Here is a 24,411-nt window from a genome sequence, read left to right as displayed (position 1 = left end):
TGAGTAGTCATTTGTCTGCATTTTGTAGATGGATAATTCATGCAGCAGTCATGCCTCAACCTGTCAATGAAATAGTAACTCGCTCGGAAAAAGGCCTGTGCTCTTCCACTTGTACTCTTTTTCTTTACCATTCTACACCTAATGGCAAATTGTGTGTATAAACTTGTATTTCATGTAACTCTGTTCCACTTCGGAAAATTTAGGGCCTACCTGTTGGTATTTAATCCCGCTTGGTTAAAGGGGCATTCCGGACGATTTTCATAATTTCACATCATATAGTACATAAATCAACAGCTTCATGTATAGATTTGTGGAATTTATTGTGGTTCTTGAGCAGAGAAACAGTACTTTCAAAAACCTTAGACAAATTACACTGAACAAAGATGATGACATAGGAGCCTCACATATCTCAGAAATGTAGCAGTGTCATCCCATTACAATACCGCATGCTTGCAAGCTCACCTGTGTATAATCTATGCATGCTGCCTTCTTTTGTTCTGCTTCCTAGAGCTACATCTCATGCATTCTTATGGTGAGGCTGCCATGTCATCATCCTTGTTCATTGCAATTTGATAGAAATTTCGAAAACATTCTTATTTTCCATCCCAATTATTATAAATCCTGAAACTCTGTACCCAGTATAACTAATTTATATACGTTCAAATGTTAAAAATTTGAAAATCATCCGGAGGTCTCCTTTAATATCCTATCAGAACTAGCAGTAGTCACATCTGATTTCCCGCAAAATTATCATAATACAAATTTAAAACACACTGTAAAAACATGAAAATACACGTGATGTTAAATCATGGTTTTGTGCACAACAAAGCACATAGAGCCGATAGCGATATATGGGCTGAATTCACTCAAAACTTTCATTCGCGAGTTCAGTCCTTATTTAAAACATTCGCCTGCGGAATTGATGATACTTGGCAAACTACATGCGACGCCCTCAAATGGCTAGTTGACCAAAACTATCAGTCACTGTTTAGTGTTCGACTGGACAGGATACTGTGAAATCAGAAACAACCCCGTCATGAAACTTCCGTGAATTGCCACTGGTGTTCAGTACATTTGTGTCGACAAAACCTATCGTATATGGCATATAATTTGGGAATTTATTACTTATAATCCATCAGAAAAAAAAAATCAATATCAAGGAACGAAATTATGCAAGGCTTAAGATTTTATGCAAACCACAAGTATACAATGCCAAATATCTGCAATGCAGAAAATATGTGCGAGGCAAAAATGTACATCAAATTCCAAACATTTTCATGCAAAATTCAAACTAATTCAAACTATATACAAGGCAAAAAATCATAAAGAAAAATATGTGCAATGCACAAGAGACATGCAAAGACAAAATGTATGCAAGATACAAAATATACGCTAGACACAAAACATACGCAAGACAAAAAAGAAATATATACCATACCTCAACTACATGCAAGGCACATGATTGATAAAGTCACAAATTATATGCATACCACGAAATGTATAGTATACAGGAATGTACTGTATTTGCGATGCATACATTTTGTCTTTGCATGTCTCTTGTGCATATTCTGTAACGTATTTTTATGCAGTGCAGATATTTGCATTGAATACTTATAGCGGCTTGCGCTTACTAGTAAACTTGAGCCTTGCATATACAACGTGCTTTGTTTCTTGTTTTGAATGTATTTTTGCTCTAGAACTAGATATAAATTCAATAATGGCGTGCCATACTTTCTCTTGCATTGTATTGTTTATTCGTGTTTTGTTGTTGGTGTTGTTGTTGTTTCTAAGGCGCACCCGACTAGCACTCTTTGTGTTGCGCAAAGTATAGGCATGACTCGTGATCATCGCTCAGTTTTTATTAAAGTGTTGACCTCTTGATTATTGTTGCACATGGGAGGTGAAAACATCCTATTGGGAGTTGTTCGATTGGGAAAGAAGCAATATCTTGTAAAACGCTTATAATTACTCAAACATGATATGCAAAATACGTGGAAAATTATGAAACAAGTTAAAAATCTTTCAAATGACTCATTTGATATCACTATGATTGAATTTGATAATGTAACGTATGAAGATTCAGAAGATATAACTCATATTTCAAAATTGTATTTTTCTTCTATTGGCATCAATCTCTCGTCGAATATACTTCCTTCAAATAATTACTTTGTTGATTTTGTCAGGTCCACCAAACCCTAACTCCATATTTCCCTCATGTACATAGATATGAAATTCTTGATATTGTTTCAGATATGGCAAATAAAAAGGTTCTTGATATGATGCCATTAATAATGGTGTTCTCAATAATTATGTTATGATTGAATATACAGCTGATCCATGGATTCATAAATTCAATTCATCTTTATCAAATGGCGATGTCCCTGACGCAATGAAGAATGCAAAGATTATTCCTCTGTTTAAGAACAGACTATGTCAATAATTGCCGATCAATTTCTTTATTGTTTTCTATGTCAAAACTTTTTGAAAAATGAACTTCAACAGGACATCTTCTTTCATGAAAAGAAAATGATACTCTTTCTAATATCCAATATGGTTCAAAGAACAACATAGTACTAAACATGTTCTATTGCCTTTTGTGCAAAAAGAAAAGGAGGACCCACTTCACTTTAATAAGTGTATAAATAAATGATTTCGGTAAATCTGCTGATATTTATGTCCTTTACACATTTTGCTTATTTTGTTCACATCATAATCCTCACATGCCTGTGGAAAGAATGATATGGGATTGGTTAAGATATTGCAATGGATAGGAGATACTAAGTTATCACTTCATTTTCAAAAACTAAATTTATGTTGTTTAGTAATGCTATAACTTCTTTAATTACGAATATTGTTTGAGTGACATTCGCGTAGAAAAAACTCCTTATATTAAATTTCTAGGGATGAGCATTAATAATAAACTCTCCTGGAAACGTCATGCTGATAATATCTGTAAAAATATATCTCGAAATATTGGTGGTTAAACAGAATCAAGTTTCACCTCCAAATTACTCTGTTACTAATTATTTTAATATTCCTTCCTGATTTTACCTTATTTACATTACGGCTTATTGGCCTCGGGCAACACTCAGTATATACTGCTAGACAGATTGCTCCTTCTGCACAAAAAAAAATACAAAATAAATAGAAATGCACTCCGAGTTATATCTAAATCTTTTTACTTGATCTCACAGACTCATTTTTTCGAGAAAAAGTTGTTAAAAATAAAAGATTTATATTATTTTCAATTAGGTCAATTTATGTTTAATGTCAAACTTTACCAGTATTATTATGATTATGTTTCACTGTCCGTATAAATCTGTACATTCATAAATACTCTGAGAGATGATCAGGAAAATATCTTTTACCTTCGTTGACGTGACTGTTAGCACAAAATATGTTAATATTTGACGGGCCAAGATTTTGGAATGCATTAAGTGATGATATCAAAAATGCCTCATCCATTACCTGTATTCAAAAGAAAACTGGAGTAGATACTTAGTAGGCGTTTTCACATCAGCCCGATGTTTCGAAATAGCGCGCTATTTTCTGACTTGGGAAATTTTCCCGATAGTGAAATAGCGCGCTATTTGATAATGTGAACACAAATTAGCGCGCTAATTGTATCGCTCTGATCGAAAAAATTTCTCGACTCCAACTCGGGAAATTTCTGAAATAGCGGGATAGTAGCGCGCTATTTGATAATGTGAAAACGACTCGAGAAATTAGCGCGATGAATCCCATCATGCTTAGCGTGTGTGACCCGATCGATCGAGGCAAACTGCACACAAATCATGAGGAATTTTTGAGAGGGCACACACATTACTGATGCTGTTTGCACATACTCAGCTGTCGAATTAGCTATTCAAAAAAATTTTAACTATTCAGGCTACCCCCTCTTCGGGCTGATGTGAATAAGAAATGAAATAGCGCTCTAATTCGCAATCGCGGAAAATATTTCGAGCTTGGATTTTTATCGGGCTGATGTGAAAACGCCTATTGTTGCAGTCCCATAAATAAACATACGTGAGTAATAATTTTATGGATCGGCCCAGTTCAGTCAATATTTTTTTTTTATGTTCCTCCCATTGCCTGTTTCGTGCATTTGAATGACTCTGCCATCTGTTCTTCTCCCCCATTCTTCTTCCTTTTTCTCTTTTCTCAACACCCGCCCTCATTTTCTTTGCATTGTTGCGTTTGTAGTGTTCTTGTTCATACTTCGGTGTATCTTAGCTCACGTACACATGTATTGTATTTTGTTTATTTGTGAGTTCGTCTCGTGTCTGCTGGATTTACACACTTTATCTAGTTTTATCAACCCTTTAAACAATATGTATTCATGAATATAACTACGTACAGTACATTCAATTTGGTTGATCGATTGAGCAATGGTTCTGGATTTGGTGACCACGCATTTTTTCCTGTCTTATGTACATTGTACATTGTAACTCACAATATTGGTACTCACAAATAACTTAAGCTTAGCTTTTTAGTTGGTCCCTCTATCTCCATCCTCAAATTTATTTATCATCTAAACGTCTCTCTTCTTTAATCCCCATATATAGTATAATTTACCCCACTTTTTTATTACTTATATTGGTATTTCTTTATTTCCAATCACATTGTGCGTACGTGTTATGGATTACGTTGAGATGGTTTAATATACACCAAACTAAAAGCTTAACTATTAGATATGCAACTTGCTTGTCGATGGGTGTCCCTTTGACCATTGAACTAACTTCATGCTTTGGCATACTTTTTCAGAAAGAAACCAATTTACACTAGTGTCATATTTTTATTACCTATAAAAGTCAAGCGAATGATCTATTCACCATGTCTGAGAACCACTTTCTTGGGATTCTAGGCACGAGTCGGGCAACATTCCATGGACTAGGCACCCGATGGTAAAAGATTGGTGTTCACTCCTTAACATCAAACGCTGAGTTTTGTACCGTGTATTAGTTCGTGAGTTCCATTTTTTAACTTCTGATGCATTGCACTGACATTTTCTTTCGATCTTCCTTTTTTTGCTCAAATCACCATACAGGCTGAGTTTCAACAAAATGAGCAATGTACCCATTGAAACCACGTATCCACGCAGGATCGGAGAGACTACGGCCTACTCTGGGCAGGCGACTACGGTTGGATACGACTCAAATTCTTACCGCAGGTACAGCGTAAGCCCTTTGACACCTCCTCCGATAGAAACGGTTACACGGCTCCCCAACGTGCAACCAACATCTCCCCTTTTCAATACCAGATATCAATACCCACAATCCGGAATTGTGACGTCATCAAATCCAGGTCCCTACGTGAGGCAATATCCTCGCGAAACAACCACCATGGGATCGGATATCCGTGAAACTGTCCTGCCTGCACCAATCCGACAACCTGGAGGATACGGTGGCATACACGCAGGTCCTCCGCGTGCGATTCATGAAACCGTGCAGATTCCTCAGTCTTCAAGCCAATACCCTCGGTACACGGATCTACGCGAAACGGTAGTAACTGCTTCTGGTCCCCAACCGCGGTTGTACGGCCCATCTACGGACCAGCGTATAGTCCAGGAGACAGTAAGATCAATCCCAATAGTCCCTCAGTCACCTCCGTACCAACAACATGAATTCGGCCCGCGGTCCCGCTTTGATCCACCGACCAACATCAGACTGCAGAGTGTCTCTGAGGAGCCGTACAACTTGCAGTCATATGAGCGTCGGTATAGTGAGGATTCAAATCGCACTATGCCTGGGGAAACTTTCTTCCGTCGACTGGATGAGATCCATGAGGATGGTCATACCAATATTGACCGCTTCACTACTGACGAGTTGAGGAATTTTCACAATTACTTGACGCAATCTTCGGAAACTGGAAGGAACCTGTCTCGTGTTCCTGAAGAGGACGAGGACTCCCAGAAAATGGTATTCTCATAACAGAGATGTATTTAAAAGATGACCTCAACTTTGAATGAAATCTTTTATGCCTTGTTTCATAATGTGAATGTTAATGAAGTCGCACTTTCAGGGAAAACTTCATCTTAAGATGATCTTGGTCGTTCGAATAAACGAATAGGCCCACTAGATAAAATCATATGCAATGGGAAAGTTGTATTCACACGCTCTCATGTGTATGTTGCCTTTCAGATATCAGGTACGTGCTAACCTAACCATGAGTGAAGACCTGTGGTACGTCTTTCGTAAGCTGTGCAGAACTTGTATATTACATTTTTCGAGACCCGCCATGACTTGCCAAAAGATGGCAATGACATCAAAACCGCGAACATTTTGAATACCACTTCAAATCCACGGTCGGAAAGAAAGGAATATGCAATTTCAGAAATGGGTAGGCCCCTACACTTTAGAAAAGTTAAAGTGTTTCCTTTACTGGGTGTTTCCTTTACTGGGTGCTTCAAAGTTTGTCTAGCTTCATCATACACCTACTACTATAGTATATATTTTCCTTTTCCAGACACAGGAGCAACTGCGCACTGTCATGACAAAGTTGCGAGAGACGGAGGATCCAACAACGAAGGACGCCCTCTCTAATCTGTTGTTGATGTGCGAAATGAGCTTTCAACGCGAGCCGAAGACCATGGAGACAGACTTTGCTGAAGGGTTCGCAGGGCTTTTCACTTATATTTGGACAACCCTCACCACCGGTATCTACATAAATGACCAGGTAGGAACCAATGGAACGAAGCAAATGAATAGGGAGGAGCAAGTGTGGGTGTGACAGACCTGTCGGCAAACCCCTTCGTTGCCCCTTTTTGCTAGTTTGAAAACAAAACAGCAATAAAAAAAAAACTGACGAAGCACTTTATCCCCATTGCCTAGCCTGTTTGTCACAAGGTAGACAAGAACCGTCAGTCTCGTGGATGCAAGGCTTAAGGGTCATCCTACGAGCTCGATGCCCACCAGTCATACAGCCTACGAGTTTGACATTGAAAAAAGGCCCATGAACCCAAGAGCTCTACACAAGGCAAATAGATCCATGAGCTCGACTCTAGGCAAATAAGACCCATGAGCTCGACAATGCGTACATTAAGCCCCATGATGAATGTTATTGTCTAGCTCGTGGGCATTTTTGGCCAAGTGTCGAGTTCATGGGTTTTATTTTCCTAATGTCGAGCTCATTGGGTTTATTTACCTAGTGTTGAGCTGCTGCTCGTAGCTCTTTTATTTGTTTTTGGATACCATAGCCATTTTAAAACCAACTTTTAGATATTGAATTCCTCTTAGAGTTGTGCGCTCTTTCATATTCAATTGAGGTTTCTCATTATCTCCCCCCCCCCCAAAAAAAAAAAAAAAGTTGGAAGCCTGAAGCCCCATCTCAACCAAAACTATGTCGTCCCTTTAAAGACTTGATAGAATACCACTTAAAGGTGTTTGCTTTTATTTCTTAAACAGTTATCATGACCGATATGTAACGTGCTATGTTGTTTTCAATTTGATTAATGAAGCAAATGCTGCATTGAGAAAGACATACGGTAAAGTACGCCCTAATAGAATGAAAAACATTTTGTTAAATGCACGGCCTCAGCCGCTGCTAAACGACATCACTAGAAAAAAAGTTTTTAAAAAATAGCAAGGATTCAGTCTCCTTGTCATTGTGTTTTATGCCCAAATTTCCTTTGTTTTCAGGTCTGATATAATGATGTACACATGTACACGTGTATTTCATTTCTTCTCTTTCTCTCTCTGAGGACATTGAAAGTCTACATGAGATGTTACTGGTATTCAGCCTCTCTTTTTCTCATGATTTTGTTGAATGCAATTAAACCCGAGGCATATAACCGACTGACGAAGTGCCCTTCATCAACGTGAATAAGCACAGATAATCCCAATAATTCAGTATTTATTTAGTAGCCATGATAAGAATCATGGATCACAAACTCCGGATGGACTCGAACCAAAAATCTCCTGAATACTAGAACGTAGCATTGCAATGTTGGGCTAGACTCGGGAAGGCTTTCTAGTCATTAGGAGCAGCCTTTGTTTCAAAGAAATGCTTGAAATTGCAACATCTGAATTATTTGCAGCACTACTAAATTAAGAATTTTTTGCAAATGTTTGTGAACCGGTCACTTTACAAGTGCGTTATTGTCAAAATATGACAAACACCCATTTTACTTCAGTCTGTGAAATTGATGCGTCAAGATTCTGCTTTAAGTAAAGAGTATTGAATGTAAGATGAATATAATCTGGATCTCTTGTAGGCACAGATGTCTCCCACTGTGGTCAAAACAAAGACAAATGGAGTAAAATCATAAAAGTGAATACATCCAATGTTTATTTATGTATCTTGCATTCTTGGCAGCTAGAACATCCTGCCGCGTACATAGGAATCAACCTGCTCCTAGATGCTGCGCAGCGCTTTACGGAGTCCGGTACCGAGCTCAGCCAAGCGATGGGTCAGAATGCTGTTCCCCTCCTACTCTACTTCCTCGGCGATCCCTTCTTCAGTACCGAACGACTTGACCGTGACGACGAGGCACTCAAATGGATGTCTCGTCGCGAACTACTAAAGAAAATATTCACCATCCTCTACAACTGCATTCGGTAAGGGATCGCGAAGAACACTGAATGTTTTCGTCAACTAATCAGCGGTAAAGCCTAGCTATAGGCGATAGCTTTCTATGGTCACATGCAAAGCATTCTGATTCAACGGTGAAATCGTTCATTCGTTGTTTTTTTTTATTCAGAAGTTTGAATGCTTAAAATTCCCACAAAAATACCAAACAATGTCAAAAAATAATAATATATCTTAGAAAGAGATAACTCTCCTCTCACTAGTCTCTCAGTCTTTTGTTTGTTTGTTTGTTTGTTTGTTTGTTTGTTTTTTCATTGAGAGGAGACAGGGAGTTGTAAGCGGGAGTGCTCGTGGTTGAGTCAAGAGGGAACTCTCGAGACAAATCAAAGAAGATATTGCCCAGGCATGCCAGGGGTCCAGAAGAAAACACATTCACTCTGTACATTCGACATTAACATACACATTTATGATATTAATATGAAAATATACAAAATCAAATCGAAAATATCAGAATCCATATAACATCCAGTATTACAATTCAGTTATTCTCTGCAAAATATTACAACAAGCCGAATCAAAATATTCAGCAAATATACATATATCAACGTTTCAACAAAAAAAGTGTAAAAATAACTTAAGGAAGCATTTGCTTTTGTTATAATATTATAAACACGATCCTCTATAACTAAAAGATTCACGGCATACGAGTTTTGGGTTTGGGGAGAGCAAGAGTACCAACAGAACGAAGGTTGCATGGCATAGAAGAAAATCTAAATAACTTTTCTTCTTTTTTTTTTTTGATACGGAGCAGACAAATTGTTTATGGTCATAAATGTGTCTGAATTCTAATGTTTAAAGTTCCATCACGACATCAATTTCTTTATTTAAAACATGTTAATATAGCTTAATTCGAAGAATTGTTCTTAAAGCCCTAATTTGTAGAATTTTGTAATTTATCTCTGTACGTTGTCAACGATGAATCGTAAATAATATATGCATAATCAAATAATGTGAGAACAAAACTTGCACATATCAATTTCAAAGTTTTGACCACTTTGATAATGTACTTATACACATCTTATCAGTATGTGTATTCAATTTCAATTGCCGGTCAATCATAACACCAACGTGTTTTAGAGTATCCTTCTGTTCTATTTTCACAAATAAACATTTGTAATATACTTTTTTTACTTACATTGTAAGGAGAACCCAACAACATACATGTTTGCTGTTTGTTTGTTTTTCTACAATTAATACATATCTTACTTAAACACATATATTTATAAGATATTCTGCAACTCAGAATTCAATACACACTCTACTTCAATGACACTTTTCCAAATAGATAGATACCATTTCATACAAGTTTACGGGATTCATATGGATATGAATGTGCTTGTGCACCGTGACCTCTACAGAGTGACCTCTACAGAATGACCTCTAATTCATTGATTTCATATGTATCGACACTATATAATGAAGTTACTTAAATGTGATGTTTCTTCAAAGTCATAGTCATTGTTGTGTTCATTACTTGTTTTTACACCAGTTTTATGTCTTACGTGATCCACAGGAATTACCCAGATAACAAGAACGTGTTCCGCGAAAATCGAGCGATGAAACGCCTTCGACCTTTCTTGACAAGCCGGTTCTTTATTCTGCGCGCCAAGGTCAACCTTATTTTAAATCCCTTAAACAGGACCTATATTCGCCAACTAGCACTCCATATCAATACTATATCAATTGTGTTTATCGACAAAATAAATTTACTTTATCATACAATTGAATAGATTGTAAATTTCCAGCATTCGTTACTCCAAGTCTTTAAGTGGAAAAATGGAACAGGAAATTTTATTTTAGTGCATCAATTTTAAACACTAAAGACTGTCGACAGTCGATTCCAGTCAACAAAGAGAACTGGATAATAGATTGTGCTTTTGTCAAACTGTATAGTAAAAACAATCTGCCGTACATTATATTTTTTTTTTCTAATTTCGGTCCAAGTAAATATTTTGTGATATTTCTGTATGTTTGTTGGTGAGACCTTTGTATTAATAAAGGCAAACGAACACTGCTCATTTCAGACTTTTTTTGATAAGAAACTCGCTTTACAGTTAGATATGTTGTAAATCGATAATTTTGAGATTACATTGTTAAAGGATGTTAATGGGGTTTTGGTTGATGTGTATTTAGTATTTTCGCCAGAAGTTTAAATTCTTATTTTAAAATCTTACAGAGAGGAAATGGAAACTAAAATCGGAAAGTATTAGACAAAATGCAAACTGAAACACATTAATAAGGCATTGACCGCAAATTGACCATTTATGTGGAAAATTACAAATATACCGTGTAGTTTTACTGCTGTAATAGATTTTATTGTATCTATATGCTGTAATAACAACTTGTGTTATTGTTTGCGCTATATAAAAACAAATTGATTGTCATCGTTACTACTTTTGATTAGTTAATTTTTCCAAGACCAATAACCTGCAACACAAATGTTCAGAAGGTCTTAACAATAGACCCTGAATAGTATTTCGGATAATAAATTTTGTTATGACTGATATCTTAATGGTTTTGTATATCTTACAGTCCGTTTACCGCATGAAGTCATTTTTATGTCTTGTGAGAAATATTGTTGACGTTTTGTCTCCAGTTTTCAGTGATGTAGCTTTAGAATGCACATTTTGTTGTTGCTTTATAGAAATTTACATTGATTTATCGACCATTGTGATATTAATTGATTTTGAGTAGTTATGTGACGTAGTCTTCCTCATATTGGATGTAAACTATAATCAAGCCTTTCGTAGAATGTGTTTTAGCACTGCAATATGCGTGCGATAGTTTACACTGTGGTAGATTCCTGGCTGACTGCTATAATTGCAACTTGTCAGTTAGTAGCGGTCGGCGAGGAACCCGCCCCCAGTGAAATACCTGGTTCGATTCACACCTGCCCTGGATACCACTATGCAGTCATGAACTCTTTATTGACTTTGCTTAATAGGTAAGACACATCGAAAACTTTTTTTTTTCCTAATCAGTTATCATTTTACGTTTCATACGTCAGGCACTTTTCATCTTGGCATACGTTGTGACGGAAGAAGAAAACGCAGAACTCAACACATCCACTGAAAACATCTCATTCATCATCAGAATTCTGCGTAAAGCACTAAATGAGCCGAATCACTACTCGGCCCACTACAATTACTACGCGACTGAGGTGGTGGAAGCCATAGAATATGTCGCCTCTAACGACAAGAACAAGGTTAGCCCTTGCCCGTTCACTCATTCGTCTACTCAAACTGAAACCTACGTTTGGTGATCTCACTTGCCTAACCAACTTCGTACACAAAGTATTTTATTTTCCACATTTTTGTTTTTGTTAAACTTCTTTGTTTTCACACAGTACACTTGAATCAGTGTATTTAAAGCGACTTGTACAGCGACGTCCTCTCAGTATACAGACAGAATGTAAGATAGGACTTTTGTTCTTTTTTCTTTTTTATATGCTGAATATGTGCCCTAAATATGGATAATCGATAAAAGTGATCTGATATTGACTGGTACGATATGTAACTGGTAGCAAATATTTTGCGTGACACGTAATATGATAACCATCGTGCTATTGTTTAAGGCCATAACAATAATTATGTTCCAATTGTTGAACCCCGTATTTATCATGTTTTATGCACAGGTGACATTTGTGGAGATAGATGTTCTTCCCCTACTGGTGTCGATGATAGCTGAAGGGAATAACATCGAAGAACGCAGAGGCGCTCTCAAAGCCATATGGGTTTTCTCCTTCATACCAAGTTTGATAAAGGATGATGAAGATTTGATCAAATGTAAATGCTATTGAAAACACATGTTTTCATTCGTTTTTGTTTCAACAAAGTGAAGCTTGCATTTGATATGATATTATGATGATTTGCTTATATATAATCTGTTCAAAAAATGAAACACGCATTTGATATTAATCTCTTTCTTTAGACCTGATCGGTCCGGGTGAAGTTTTTATGTTGATGTCTATTTCGCCCAAAACAGTAGCTTGACTCTTCTTTTCTTCTTATCTTGGTTTCCCCCATTTTTGTGTATCATAAGATGCAGTGTTTTAATACCAAATTGGTCTGAACAAAGCCACGAAGGCATGATAATACATTTTGTACAAATTTTTAAATCATTGTAAACTTACAAAAGCGTAATTTAAAGGTCAGTATAATATGTATTGAGGAAGATAATAATGAAGTTAGTTGTGGGAAAGTAATGACCGATTTTGACGGCGGAATAATAATTCCAAGCTACGCGCCGTTTTCTCTTTCGTAATACTTCATGCACACACACACACACACACACACATATATATATATATATATATATATATACATACATGTCTCAGCATGTGCACTACACTGACGAATGTACATATATATACAGTTAACAACAAAATTATTCATACCCCTGAGAAATTATTAGTTTTGAGCAGATTTCTTACAAGTGAAGGATGGAGTGATAGTGAATGGGTGTTGACTCTTTACTCTTATTTGTCCTCTGTAAATTGACATTAATTCCAGTTCACCTCATTTGCATAACAATAAAAACGTTGAGATATAACACCCAATCACCATCACTCCATCCTTCACTTGTAAGAAATCTGCTCAAAACTTAAAATTCCTCAGGGGTATAAATAATTTTGTTGTTTACTGTATATACTTTGTATATATTTTATCGCCTGTATAGGGCCTACATGGGTTCGTTCATATAGGTAAAAGAATTGCTGCTATGTGTGTTATCTCATACTAGCGAGAAAAGAGCTATTACAGTGAGTAAATGCTTGAGTGCTCTCCTTTTAAGCTGTTGCTGAGATGTGCATGAAGACGGAAGAGGACGGTGAGGTGGTTAAGACAGCCAAAGGCGTACTGTGGAATGTGGGCAGACGCGATCTTCTTAAGAAACAGGTGCGTAAATTAAGCTGTCTTTCCTGTTCACCGTAAAATGTTAACACCATTAATCATAATTTATCATAATCATTAATGTGATGAAATATGCTCCAAACAGCAAGCAACTACACAGAGAGCAGTCCTCACCTCACCTGCCCCATGGCGGTTGCCGTTGGGGCGCTACAGATGACCTAGCAACCAGTCCTTTCCATCCTTCCCTGTCCTTCGCATGTGTGACCGCTTCGCTCAGCTTCAGTCCTGTCCATTCTGTGATGTTGTCTTCCCATCTCTTTTTCTGTCTTCCTCTCTTCCTTCCTCCTCTGACTGTTCCCTGGAGCACTGTCTTGACAAGCCCATCTCTTCTTGTTACGTGCCCGAACCATTTTAGTTTGCGTCTCTTGATGGTGGTGAGAAGATCTTCATACGGACCAATGGCTTGCCTTATTCTGTTTTTGACTTCCTCATTGGTTATGTGATCTTTGTAAGAGATGCCAAGCAGTCTTCTGCAGCATCTCATTTCTGAGGCCTGAATCCTCTTCTCTAATTCTGCTGTAAGAGTCCATGTTTCACAAGCATACAGAAAAACTGAGTGTACAAGGGAACGCAAGAGTCTTATTTTTGAGCTGAGCTTGATTGTCTTGTCCTTCCAAATGATGTTCAATTTAGCAAGTGTTGCAGTTGTCATTGCAATTCTGGCTAATACTTCACGTTTGGACCCCTCATCTGAAACTATTGCTCCAAGGTATTTGAAGTTCTTCACGGTTGCAAGCTTTTCTCCGTTGGCAGTGATGTCAGTTTGGATTCCATTGATATTATTTGTCATCAGTTTTGTTTTGTTTGCGTTGATTTCCATGCCGTAAGCTGTGGAGGATCTGTCTAGTTGCCTGACCAGGTTCTCCAGTTCTTGTTCCGAGCCTGCGAGTCCATCTATATCATCAGCAAAACGCAGGTTTGTGATTGTTCTGCCACCAATGCTGACTGTTCCTTGATGGTCTTCAAGTGCGTCTGCCATGATTCTTTCAAGGAAAACATTGAAGAGTGTCGGCGAGAGCAAACATCCTTGTCTCACTCCAACTGTGGTTCGGAACCAGTCTCCAATGTCTCCATTGAGGCAAACTGCACTGCTGGCCTTATCATAGAGGTTCTGTATGACGCGGATGAGGTTTGCGTTGATGTTGTAGTAGTTCATGGACGCCCAGAGTGCCGCATGCCACACTCTGTCGAATGCTTTCTTGAATTCTACGAATACGTGGTAGAGTTCTTGTTGGTGTTGAAGGTATCTCTCGCACAGAATCCTGAGGTTAAAGATCTGCTCAGTTGTGCTGCGTCCAGCCCTGAATCCGGCCTGCTCTTCAGCTATGATTGCTTCAGCCTGAAGTCTCAACCTGTTCAATATGATCCTGAGCATCACTTTGCTAGGATGGCATATCAGGCTGATGGTACGGTAGTTGTTGCACTGTTTTAGGTTGCCTTTCTTGGGTAGGGTGATCACTAGAAATTGGGTCCATTGTGTTGGCCAACACAATAGAGAACAGTACGCTGCGTTGTATGTCAGTATGTTGATGTCGAGATGAATCTTTCCCCTCTATTCTAACATTCAGCAAGTAAAGCTAGAAACACGGTCATTATCACCGTTCGTTTAAGACAAGTTTTGAGTTTTATCCTATATAGAATACCAAAGAAACGTAACCGTGCTTTCAATCCTGCCAACAACTGATGTCTCTGCATGTTTGTATTTCTACGGACAGGAAAAAGGAGAGGAAGAGGAGGAGGAGTCTGAAACAGAAGAGGGGCTCTCGAAAAAGAGTAGAGGCATGGCCATGAAAACCGTGTCTGCCGCTGCTCCCGTTCCAATGATGCGCACTGCTTCTGTCGCCCCGTCTAAACCACAGCATGTGATGCTGAGCTACCAGTGGGATGTGCAAGAACAGATTCTAAAAGTTAAAGACCTATTGAAAGCAAAAGGATACAATGTCTGGATGGACGTTGAACAAATGGGTTAGTGTCTTTTTTCATACTTCTCTCTCTCTCTCTCTCCCTCTCTAATCTTGCCTTTGGTACGCTCGCAGAGAGAACTTCAGTCACAACAACACCTCCATGTAAAATTACCATAGGCACTGCTTCTGTCAGGAGTTTAGTGACCAGTAATGTAATTACACGAATCTGTGAATGATATTGATAATAAAAGTATTAAATGCTTTTTAAGTTTGCCGTTCACTATTTGGCATGAACGCACAATAAAAAAAGGCTATTTCTATGACAATCAACAATATAATTTCTTTGTTTGTCGGTGGTTTCGTTCACATAACGTCCTGTACAGGTGGATCTACACTGGAAGCCATGGCGTTGGCCGTAGAGGACGCAGCAGTAATTGTCATCTGTTTCTCTGAGAAGTACAAGAATAGTCCAGCATGCAGAACAGGTATGCATGTAATGAACTATCTTTCTTTCTTTCTACCATGAGATGACATCATCTGGTATCATGATCAGGTAGAATCATTTGTTTGGCCACCCAGTGGTAACGGTTGGTATAACTAGTGTCAATCCTAGACGTCCTCCTTCCCTTTCATATCAACCGATAAATTGATATTTTGTATAGGCTTACCTCTGTGTATGATGGCTGTCAACTTAAAATGTTGCGATTCATTGGTGTAACATTACAATCAAGGTCCGGAATTAAAGTCTTGAATTTAATCTGGAGTAGGGCTTAGGAATGACATTAAGTTGAATTACCCGCAGGAAAATAAACGATATTAATGGAACGATGGTTATAAGAAAATAAATAATACAATTAAAGGATTTCATAAAATTGAGAGCTGGACCAAGACCCCAAGTAGCCATATACCGTGTAAAGTAAGGGATGCATCATTCTACTAACCCAGAGGATGCTTGCTATATGGTTCATGTACGGTGCTCATGAGTACTTTATAGGAGACCATCAGGTCTTTGAGAGATCTGCTGCGGCGAAAGGATACAATCGGAACCTCGGAGAATACTTGCTTCATGTCCTCTGACTAATGCAAAATTGGGATGTGTGCACGCATACTAGTAACACGAGATTTTTATTTATTTATTTTTTTCTGGGGGGATGAAACAATACAAAAAGGGCGCTCTTTTCGGTGACTTGGTCTTTTCTAGACATCTCTGTCATTGAAGTGTCGTTATGATAGGTGTTCTTGCAGAGCAGTTGTGCTATTCCGGGTGAAGTATACATTTGGCTCTTCTGAACAGATTCTTCGAATGCTCGTTGAAGAGTATGGTACACTCTTCAAAGTATGGGAAGAGTGGCAAGATTCGGGCTAAAGGATGGTGTAGAGTGTTTTACTTTTGATATAAATCAAGATGTCTAAGAAGGGGACCTGAGTAATGGATGTCTCAAATGTGAGTTTGATAGTGGGATGAAATGAATTGACTAAAGAGATGAAGTCATCGAGGGGCGATTGATCATGGCATCAGATGGAGTTGAAGTTGATTTAACAACGCCACAATTCTTCCTGCGGTTCGTGTGGTGATGCATGAATAATTTTTTCCCTCTAGATCCGCCATGAAAATATTGGCATATGAGGGGGCCATTGGTGTGCCCATGACTGTTCCTTCTGCCTGCAAATAATAAGGATCGATGATTTTGAAATTGTTCAGTTTGAGGTTCAGTTCAATCAGGCAGGTTAAGTGGTCTGTGGGAGTCGATTTGTCATCCCGTTTATCTCTCTTCCTAGTTCCTAGTGCGGTATATTGGTGTAGAGGTAGGTAACATCTGCTGATACTAATATAGCGTTTGGGGGGGATCGGTCCCTTTCTGTTGATTTGTTCAATGGGGGAGAAGAAATATGTTGTCTCTCGAACATAAGATGGCGTGTTAACGGCTAATAGTCAGAGCATAGCATCCACAAACTTGAGATTTTCACAGTGGGAGTCCCACTGTGGGACAGGAGCGGGGCTGATAAAATCGGACGTCCAGGATTGCCTACTTCATGAATCTTGAGTAGAGAGTATAGAATGTTCGGACATTCAAAGATACTGGGTATTAAGAGTGATTTTATGTATTTCGCTACATCTAAATCTTTAATTACTGCTTCAGTTTGCTTGACATGTTCATTAGTGGAGTCCATCGGTAATTTGCTGTAGGTTGGGGTCAGAGCAGCATTATTACAGTGGCTTTGGTAAATGCAAACTTTATTAAATAGTTTACCAATCTTTAGTGATTTGCTGGAGAGCTTTTATCCACTCCCGTAGACTTCTTCAGGTCGAGTGATTGCACCGTTTCTTTAGCACTGCCTATATACTTGTTTCTTGATCGTTGGACCGAAAAATGGTGATATGCTGTATCCAGACTCCCTATTGATTGTGGGTTTGATTCTGTTTATCCAGATGGACTCTTTCACTTTTCTTGGCCAAAATTCCTTTCAAAGGCTAGTATTGTTGCATCACTCCGTCCAATATTGTGTCCTGCTGTGTTGAGGGCGTGTTCAGCTAAGGGCTGAATGAGAGGGGTTGTTTAACCTTAATATAATTATGTATTCCTTTCTTAACCTTGGTAACCTTATCATATGTATTCTTTCACATACGTTCCATAGATGTTGTTAACCACTCTGGACATACATACCTCATTAACTTTACCTTATCAACCTTGTCAAATGTATTCTTTCACACGGACTTGCCATAAGGATTGTTAACCACTTTGGACATAAATGACCCTTAAAGTGATGTCTATCCTCAATGGAAATAAGCTTTTGACTAATTCACATTTTGTATGGCATTTTTGTGAATATAATTGATTGAAAACTGATTTTAACATTTTTCTTCGTATCAGATGTTGATAAGAAACAGTAATATTCAGACCCGTCTAGCTCACTAAAAAGATACACTTCACATCTTCACTTAAAAATAAAAACAATGTACAGCGTCAATCAGATTCGGCAATGGTTGAAAACTGTTGCAATTGAGTGTTATTACATAATAACCATGCATCATGTAGGCCTACGAGTACTGTTGTGCTCACCTGCAAAGTTCTCCTGTGTAAACTGCATTCACAGAGGCTGAGTACACGTACAATTTGCGGAAGCCCATCGTCCCGTTGAAGATGCAGAAAGACTATAAGGCCGATGGATGGCTGGGAGCAATGTTGGGCTCCAAACTTTACATCGAAATGCACGCTGTAGAAATGGTGGAAAGAAATATCGACAAACTTGTCCGTGAGCTTGCCAACAGAGGGCGCTGCGAAGGCAACGACAGGCCAAACGAGCTTCCAGACCGCCCAGGTTCTTTCACCCCACCGTCCTCGGAGGCAGACAGAGGCCATGGAGGTATGTAGGATGTACTGCATTATGACACGCCACTAGGGCTGTGTTCAATATCCAAGGAACAAAAATATTGTGCAAGGCTCAAGGTTATATGCAAGCCAAATATCATTCAATGCCAAATATCTGCAATGCATAGAAATACCCGAAAGGCAAAAATGGACATCATCGATCAAAATTGTATGCAAGACACAAAAGATGTAATTTATGCAAGGCACAACATTGATCAATTTGCAAATTATATGCAAATCTCGAATTTACTCGAGGTAAAATATGTGCAATGAACAAAAAACACGCATGACTAAACTATCAAAAACAAAAGACATGCAGGGCACAAAAATATGCAATACGCCAAATATTATGCTAAACACGATTGATCAAGTCACAAAATAAATGCATATCGCAAAAAATATTTTAAAAAATGTAGAAATATATCTTATAAATGTGAGACAAACATGTATATGCAAGACATGGAATATATACCAGACACAAAATACATTACGCTTGCTATTACGATTGCCATAAACCAGCGTTTTGGTTGTTGTTGTTTTTTTTTTTATTGATTCAAGATGCGAAAATTCGTTCTAGCTCTAAAAAATAATTTCGAGACGTTTTATCACTGCTTACGACAGCAGTAGCTGGAGACACCGTACGAATTAAGTATTCTCGACAACGGACTCCATGTGCGTGGCAGCGGGTTTCCACGTTCGTTGATTCACACGTAAAATAATTGATTTATAGCAATACACACCATTGACAGTAATATACAAACGACTTTCACGTGATGACAATGCATAAATCGTGGGTGCATGAAGTATTTATATGTATAGTCAAATTGATCGCGTAAACCCACGGACATTTTGATACTAATGGCATAATAGCAAGCGTATAGCCAGCCGAAGGCTTTTGGGAATATCACGGAATTACACATCGTGTCTATTACGAGTAGGCCTAGTCGGTCTACACAAATGGTGATGAAGAGTATTTTGTAGAGTGTTATGTGTAGAGTTAGGAGTAGGAGTGTCGTGGGAGACCCCATGTCTGTTCGAAAGAGTGAGTGAGTAGCAGCTTTATGTCGAGTAATTGGTCAAAACTTACCTTGACGAAGATATTATTTGGTAGAAAAATGGTTTGTTTTTCATAAAATGTAGGCTTGTACAGGTATGAGTGGAACGGTACATACACCCAACTTGTTTGTTTTCAATCTATCGAGTGCATTAACGGTGACACTTATGAATTACGGCCAAGGCTTGTTAAAAGATAAGACAGACCTTCTGCTCTACCTGTACTGGCATTACATGAGATCATTGACAAGGAAAACGGAAAGGTCATTGGTACTATACTGTACAGTATGTCCCCAAAAAATTACAATCAAATGTTCGCTTTGATAACACCCAATATGATTAAACTGTCTAAATGGTACTTCAGGGTCTTAAAATATAACATCTTAGCTCTATTTTGTAGAAAACCCTATTCAATTTGGTTAAGCAGTCACAGAGAAATGTGGGATGTTGTGAAGCATGTCATGAGTCCGATTCTTCCAAGTTTAGCACTTTGTGTGTGAATACAATAGACAGAACTAGGAGGGAGAATTCCTGACATCTTCTACAAAATTCCTCATTTCTCTTTGACCACTGAAGCAAATCGAATGGGGTTTTCTGTAAGATGTGGGTAATGAGTTACAGTTTCATACCCTGAAATTGTATTTGGATTGATTCACTATTTTTAAAGTTATCATTGCGGAGGGCACCGTTGTATTATTTTTTTTTTTTTGGGGGGGGGGGGGGGGCATACGGTATAGTCATCTATTCTGTTGGCAAGCATCCATATTATGATGTTTATTTCATATTTACGGAATAATTACGGAGTTTTAGTAATTGACTTAAAATGGACATGCATATACACTCGTATTTCACCAGCATATTAAGGTACATGTACATGTTGTTGCTTTGCACATAATCTTAGGCATTGCATATATTTTGTATTGAATATGTGGCTTCAGCATAAAATATTAAGCCTTGCATAAAATTATATTTCGTTCCTTGATCTATATTTTTCTTCTAGAAAAAAAAAATGAATTCAATAATGGTGTGCTACACTACGAAGGGCCATAGGCAATGGACAATAACCTAGAAATCATAAAGGAAAATTGTTTGTTATCGTAGAAGTTAGTGTGAACATACCATTATCTTGGTCATGAGTATGTATTTCTACCAAGAACAGCGTTGTCAATTCACGTGAAATATCAATGAGCACTGTTATGATCATATCACAATAATTTATAGCGAATAACAAAACAATTCAATCAAGTCTAAAAGATATTAGTCCTCAGATCAAAGCGAGAGAGAGCTAGGGTGAGGTGGAGCATTGTAAATGTACACCATCGTCTTTGATACAATTATGGTGGTTTTTTCAACATATTTTGTAAAAACCTCACACCATGTACACCTTGTAATATATATCTCAAGTGCTTATGCAGTGCTTAGCAGTGCAAAAGAAAAAGAAGAACGGGGTTTCGATTTCGTTGTCCGATATGTACCTTGCATTGATACGTAAAACACATGAAAAAAAGGACAATCAAACATATAACACCTAATCATGATTATAAATCACCTCCCCTTTGCTTGCTCGTGTATATGAAATATAGTGTAGTATATAATGGTGAATTACGGTAAGATAATGATTACATGACTGATCTCCTTGTTTTTCGTTCCGTAATTTGCTTGTCACTCTGATTTCTTTCGCAGTATGTACAGCTTAGTTCATTCACTTCTTATGTAAGCATTACATTTTGTACAAGTTCTTATACCTATTTTTCCCGCAGTGTCTAATTTCTTCCAAGTCAGTCGCAAAAAGCCTTTTTTTTTTATTTCCATGAAAACAAAGTCTTTTCGGACTTATTCTTATTACAAGATCTGAACATAACTGCAAACCTTTATTAATGAAAAGTTGCAAATTTTGGATCTAGTAAGGTAAATGCATAAAGACAGAGAGAGAGAGAGAGGGAAAGAGAGAAAGAGTGTTGGTGAGAAGACAAATATAGACCAAGGACGCTCAACGGTGAGCGACAGACCATATACCATCTTAATTACTGTAGTTAGAGATCCAAAACTATGATCTTTCTGATCAAATTTTTTTCACTTCCCCTTCCAAACTACCAATGACCCAGTAGTTGAGACCTGCTTTTTGCTATTAGCTGTAGTTTGCGTTCCTGCTTTCAAACATTTCCTTTATTTTTTTCTTCAATCTTACAATTCCGCTGCCATCATGGCCATTGAGCATTTACAGGCACAGCAGAATGGGGGGGGGGGGAGGGACTATTACGTTCTCAAACAGGTCTGTAAGATTTTCTTTCTTTCTTTTTACTGACACTTTGCATTTCGTGTTACCATTTCAATGCTATCAGTATATGGTCCAGGGCAGGTCCAAAAGATTGTGGAGACGAGAGAAGTTCCGGTGATCGTGGAAAAGCAGGTTCCGGTAGAAGTTGTTGTGGAGAGGATAGTGGAAAAACCGGTGGCTGTTCCTGTTCCCAGTCCAGCACCTGCCGAATATGGTGAGATAGGAATGAGTGCGGCATTAGCTTCTTTGAATTTTGTTTCCACGCGGTATCACCAATAGCAGTGGCTCTGAATACCGAAAAAAAAGAGCTAAACCAGTAAAGGTACAAAATTAAGTCATTGTACCTGGACTTAGTGTTTTAAATTTCGACGGTTTCATGTCCGATCCTGGACGCTTCGTAATGAAGCTTCCATGTAGGATCGGACGTAAAACCGTCGGAATTTAAAACAGTAAGTCTAGTTGCAGTGATTTTAGTTTGTCCCTTTATGGAACGTTACCTGGATGAACCAGAGCTTACATCAAATGCTAAACCAGTGTTAATTGTGGAGAAAATGATAGAAGAAGAGAAAAAACAACAACAGGTATTTGGCGGCGTGCAAACAACACCTTTTCTTGGCGTATATACGGAGTATACAATGCTGGATATTTTTTTCTTTACAATTATCGCTTTTGTTAAGAAACATGATTTTTCTTGTTCTTTTTATTTAGTACATTCCAGACTGCTTACGCTGGCTTTTTCGAATCATAGCTCCAACTCGTGGCATAATTACGAAAATAGCAGTTAGCGTAGTTTTGCAGATGTACGTCCAGTTGGAACCACTACTCACAGCAACTCATTTACGAAAATAGCAGTTAGCGTAGTTTTGCAGATGTACGTCCAGTTGGAACCACTACTCACAGTAACTCATGTATTTCATAAAACTTACAGATTCGAAGTTTTAGCCGAAGTCCACATTGAATTTGAGCAAGATTTCTCCGCGGTAAATCTTAAGTAACTAAGCTTTTTAAGGGTGAAATGTCCTTCTCGGATATTATTGAAAACTATGCATTTCTGATATGGCATGTCAGTAAGGTTATTGGTGTGATCAATCCATTATGTATATGTCTCGCTTACCTGTTCGTGAGCAGCGTGGAAAAGTATACATATTTTAGCGCTCTCTCGCTTTGCTACCTTAGTGTCTCCATATCCAGAACTTAAACATGCCCCCTCTTGAGAAAAAAAAATTGAGTACGCCATATATCTATACGCAATCTGAATACAGGAAAACAAAATGGAAGAATTTGACGATTATTTTATGATATTTATAAGTAAACAAATTAATCTCGCCGGTAGAGCGTAATATGATTCTGTGGATGAAATGAAGAAGATACTAGAAATTGCATGTTACTATGTTGCTCGAGTAAGGAACAAATTGCGGTCATGCAAAAAGTACAGTGGAATGTCAAAGATCACTCGACACCTTTTGCATTTTCTGTGCTGCGAAAGAAGTTAAGTTGGTCTCATAGCCTTGTTAGGCAACATTACTTGAAAAAATACTGATTGAGTGAAGAAATAAAATGTTTTTCTTTGCTGTAATGTGCAGGATCTACGTGCGCCGCCTTAGTTAAAGAATGGGACATGCAAGGCGTTAAGATGTGGTTGGAGAGAAAGAATTATTCGCATGTGCAGAACTGGTTCCTAGGCTACTGTGGAAAAGATCTATTGAGCCTGAAGAGGATGGCGAATGATGCTCCTGATTTCTTCTACCGAAAAATGGAGAGCGACTTCGGATTTCGTAGCCTGATAGAGATTCTACGCTTCAGAGATATGCTCGATGAAATCAATTAAAGCTTCTTAGAATGTAACGCGGCCAACGTTATGATAGCATACTCGTAGTACAGCAGATGTAGTGTAAAGTGTAGTGTAGAGTTAGGGTCTTTTAACGGTAGTTTCAATTGTACAGATTGTTTTGTTTGTTTGTTGTTGTTTTTTTTTGGGGGGGGGTGGGGGCAAAAATGATGGGAATGTGTAAGATCGATAGCTTTATGATAGCTTAGGTGCTGTTTTTGTTCCAGGAGAATAATCAATTACCAATATGTCTCAGCACGTGGTGACTTTTTTATATAATTAACGTGCCAGTCGAAATTACAGGCTAAACTAACTGTCACTTTCAGTTAAATAAGGTCTGCATCGGAGTCTCTTAGTACGCTCAGGTAGCATGGTCATGACCATTGTGAGGGTTGTTTTTTTTTTTTTGTGTGTGTGTGTGTATGTGTATCATCACAATAGACATTGGTACATCAAGTAAGTAAGTCTGTCACAGCGACTC

General features: G+C 38.1%; 1 protein-coding gene across 1 annotated transcript; it reads left to right on the top strand.

Annotated features, from left to right (window-relative positions):
* Positions 1 to 5,045: 5,045 nt before the first annotated feature.
* Positions 5,046 to 24,037, top strand: LOC140235963 (uncharacterized). Its single transcript, XM_072315959.1, has 12 exons — positions 5,046 to 5,918; positions 6,466 to 6,675; positions 8,314 to 8,555; positions 10,100 to 10,196; positions 11,594 to 11,791; positions 12,221 to 12,371; positions 13,378 to 13,481; positions 15,212 to 15,461; positions 15,784 to 15,885; positions 18,497 to 18,766; positions 22,167 to 22,316; positions 23,686 to 24,037. Exons 1-12 carry the CDS (start codon positions 5,064 to 5,066, stop codon positions 23,928 to 23,930), a joined length of 2,874 nt encoding a protein of 957 aa, XP_072172060.1. The 5' UTR covers positions 5,046 to 5,063; the 3' UTR covers positions 23,931 to 24,037.
* Positions 24,038 to 24,411: the final 374 nt, after the last annotated feature.

Source organism: Diadema setosum, chromosome 12 (genome assembly GCF_964275005.1).
Source record: "Diadema setosum chromosome 12, eeDiaSeto1, whole genome shotgun sequence".
Taxonomy (NCBI): Eukaryota; Metazoa; Echinodermata; class Echinoidea; order Diadematoida; family Diadematidae; genus Diadema; species Diadema setosum.
Note: the sequence above shows the minus strand (reverse complement) of the source record. Positions and strands in the feature narration are given on the sequence as shown.

Coding starts and splice junctions, on each gene's coding strand:
- LOC140235963 (XM_072315959.1), top strand. CDS start 5,064: ATGAGCAATGTACCCATTGAAACCACGTATCCACGCAGGATCGGAGAG. Junction 5,919..6,465: donor ACGAGGACTCCCAGAAAATG/GTATTCTCATAA, acceptor TTCCTTTTCCAG/ACACAGGAGCAACTGCGCAC. Junction 15,886..18,496: donor TAGTCCAGCATGCAGAACAG/GTATGCATGTAA, acceptor CTGCATTCACAG/AGGCTGAGTACACGTACAAT.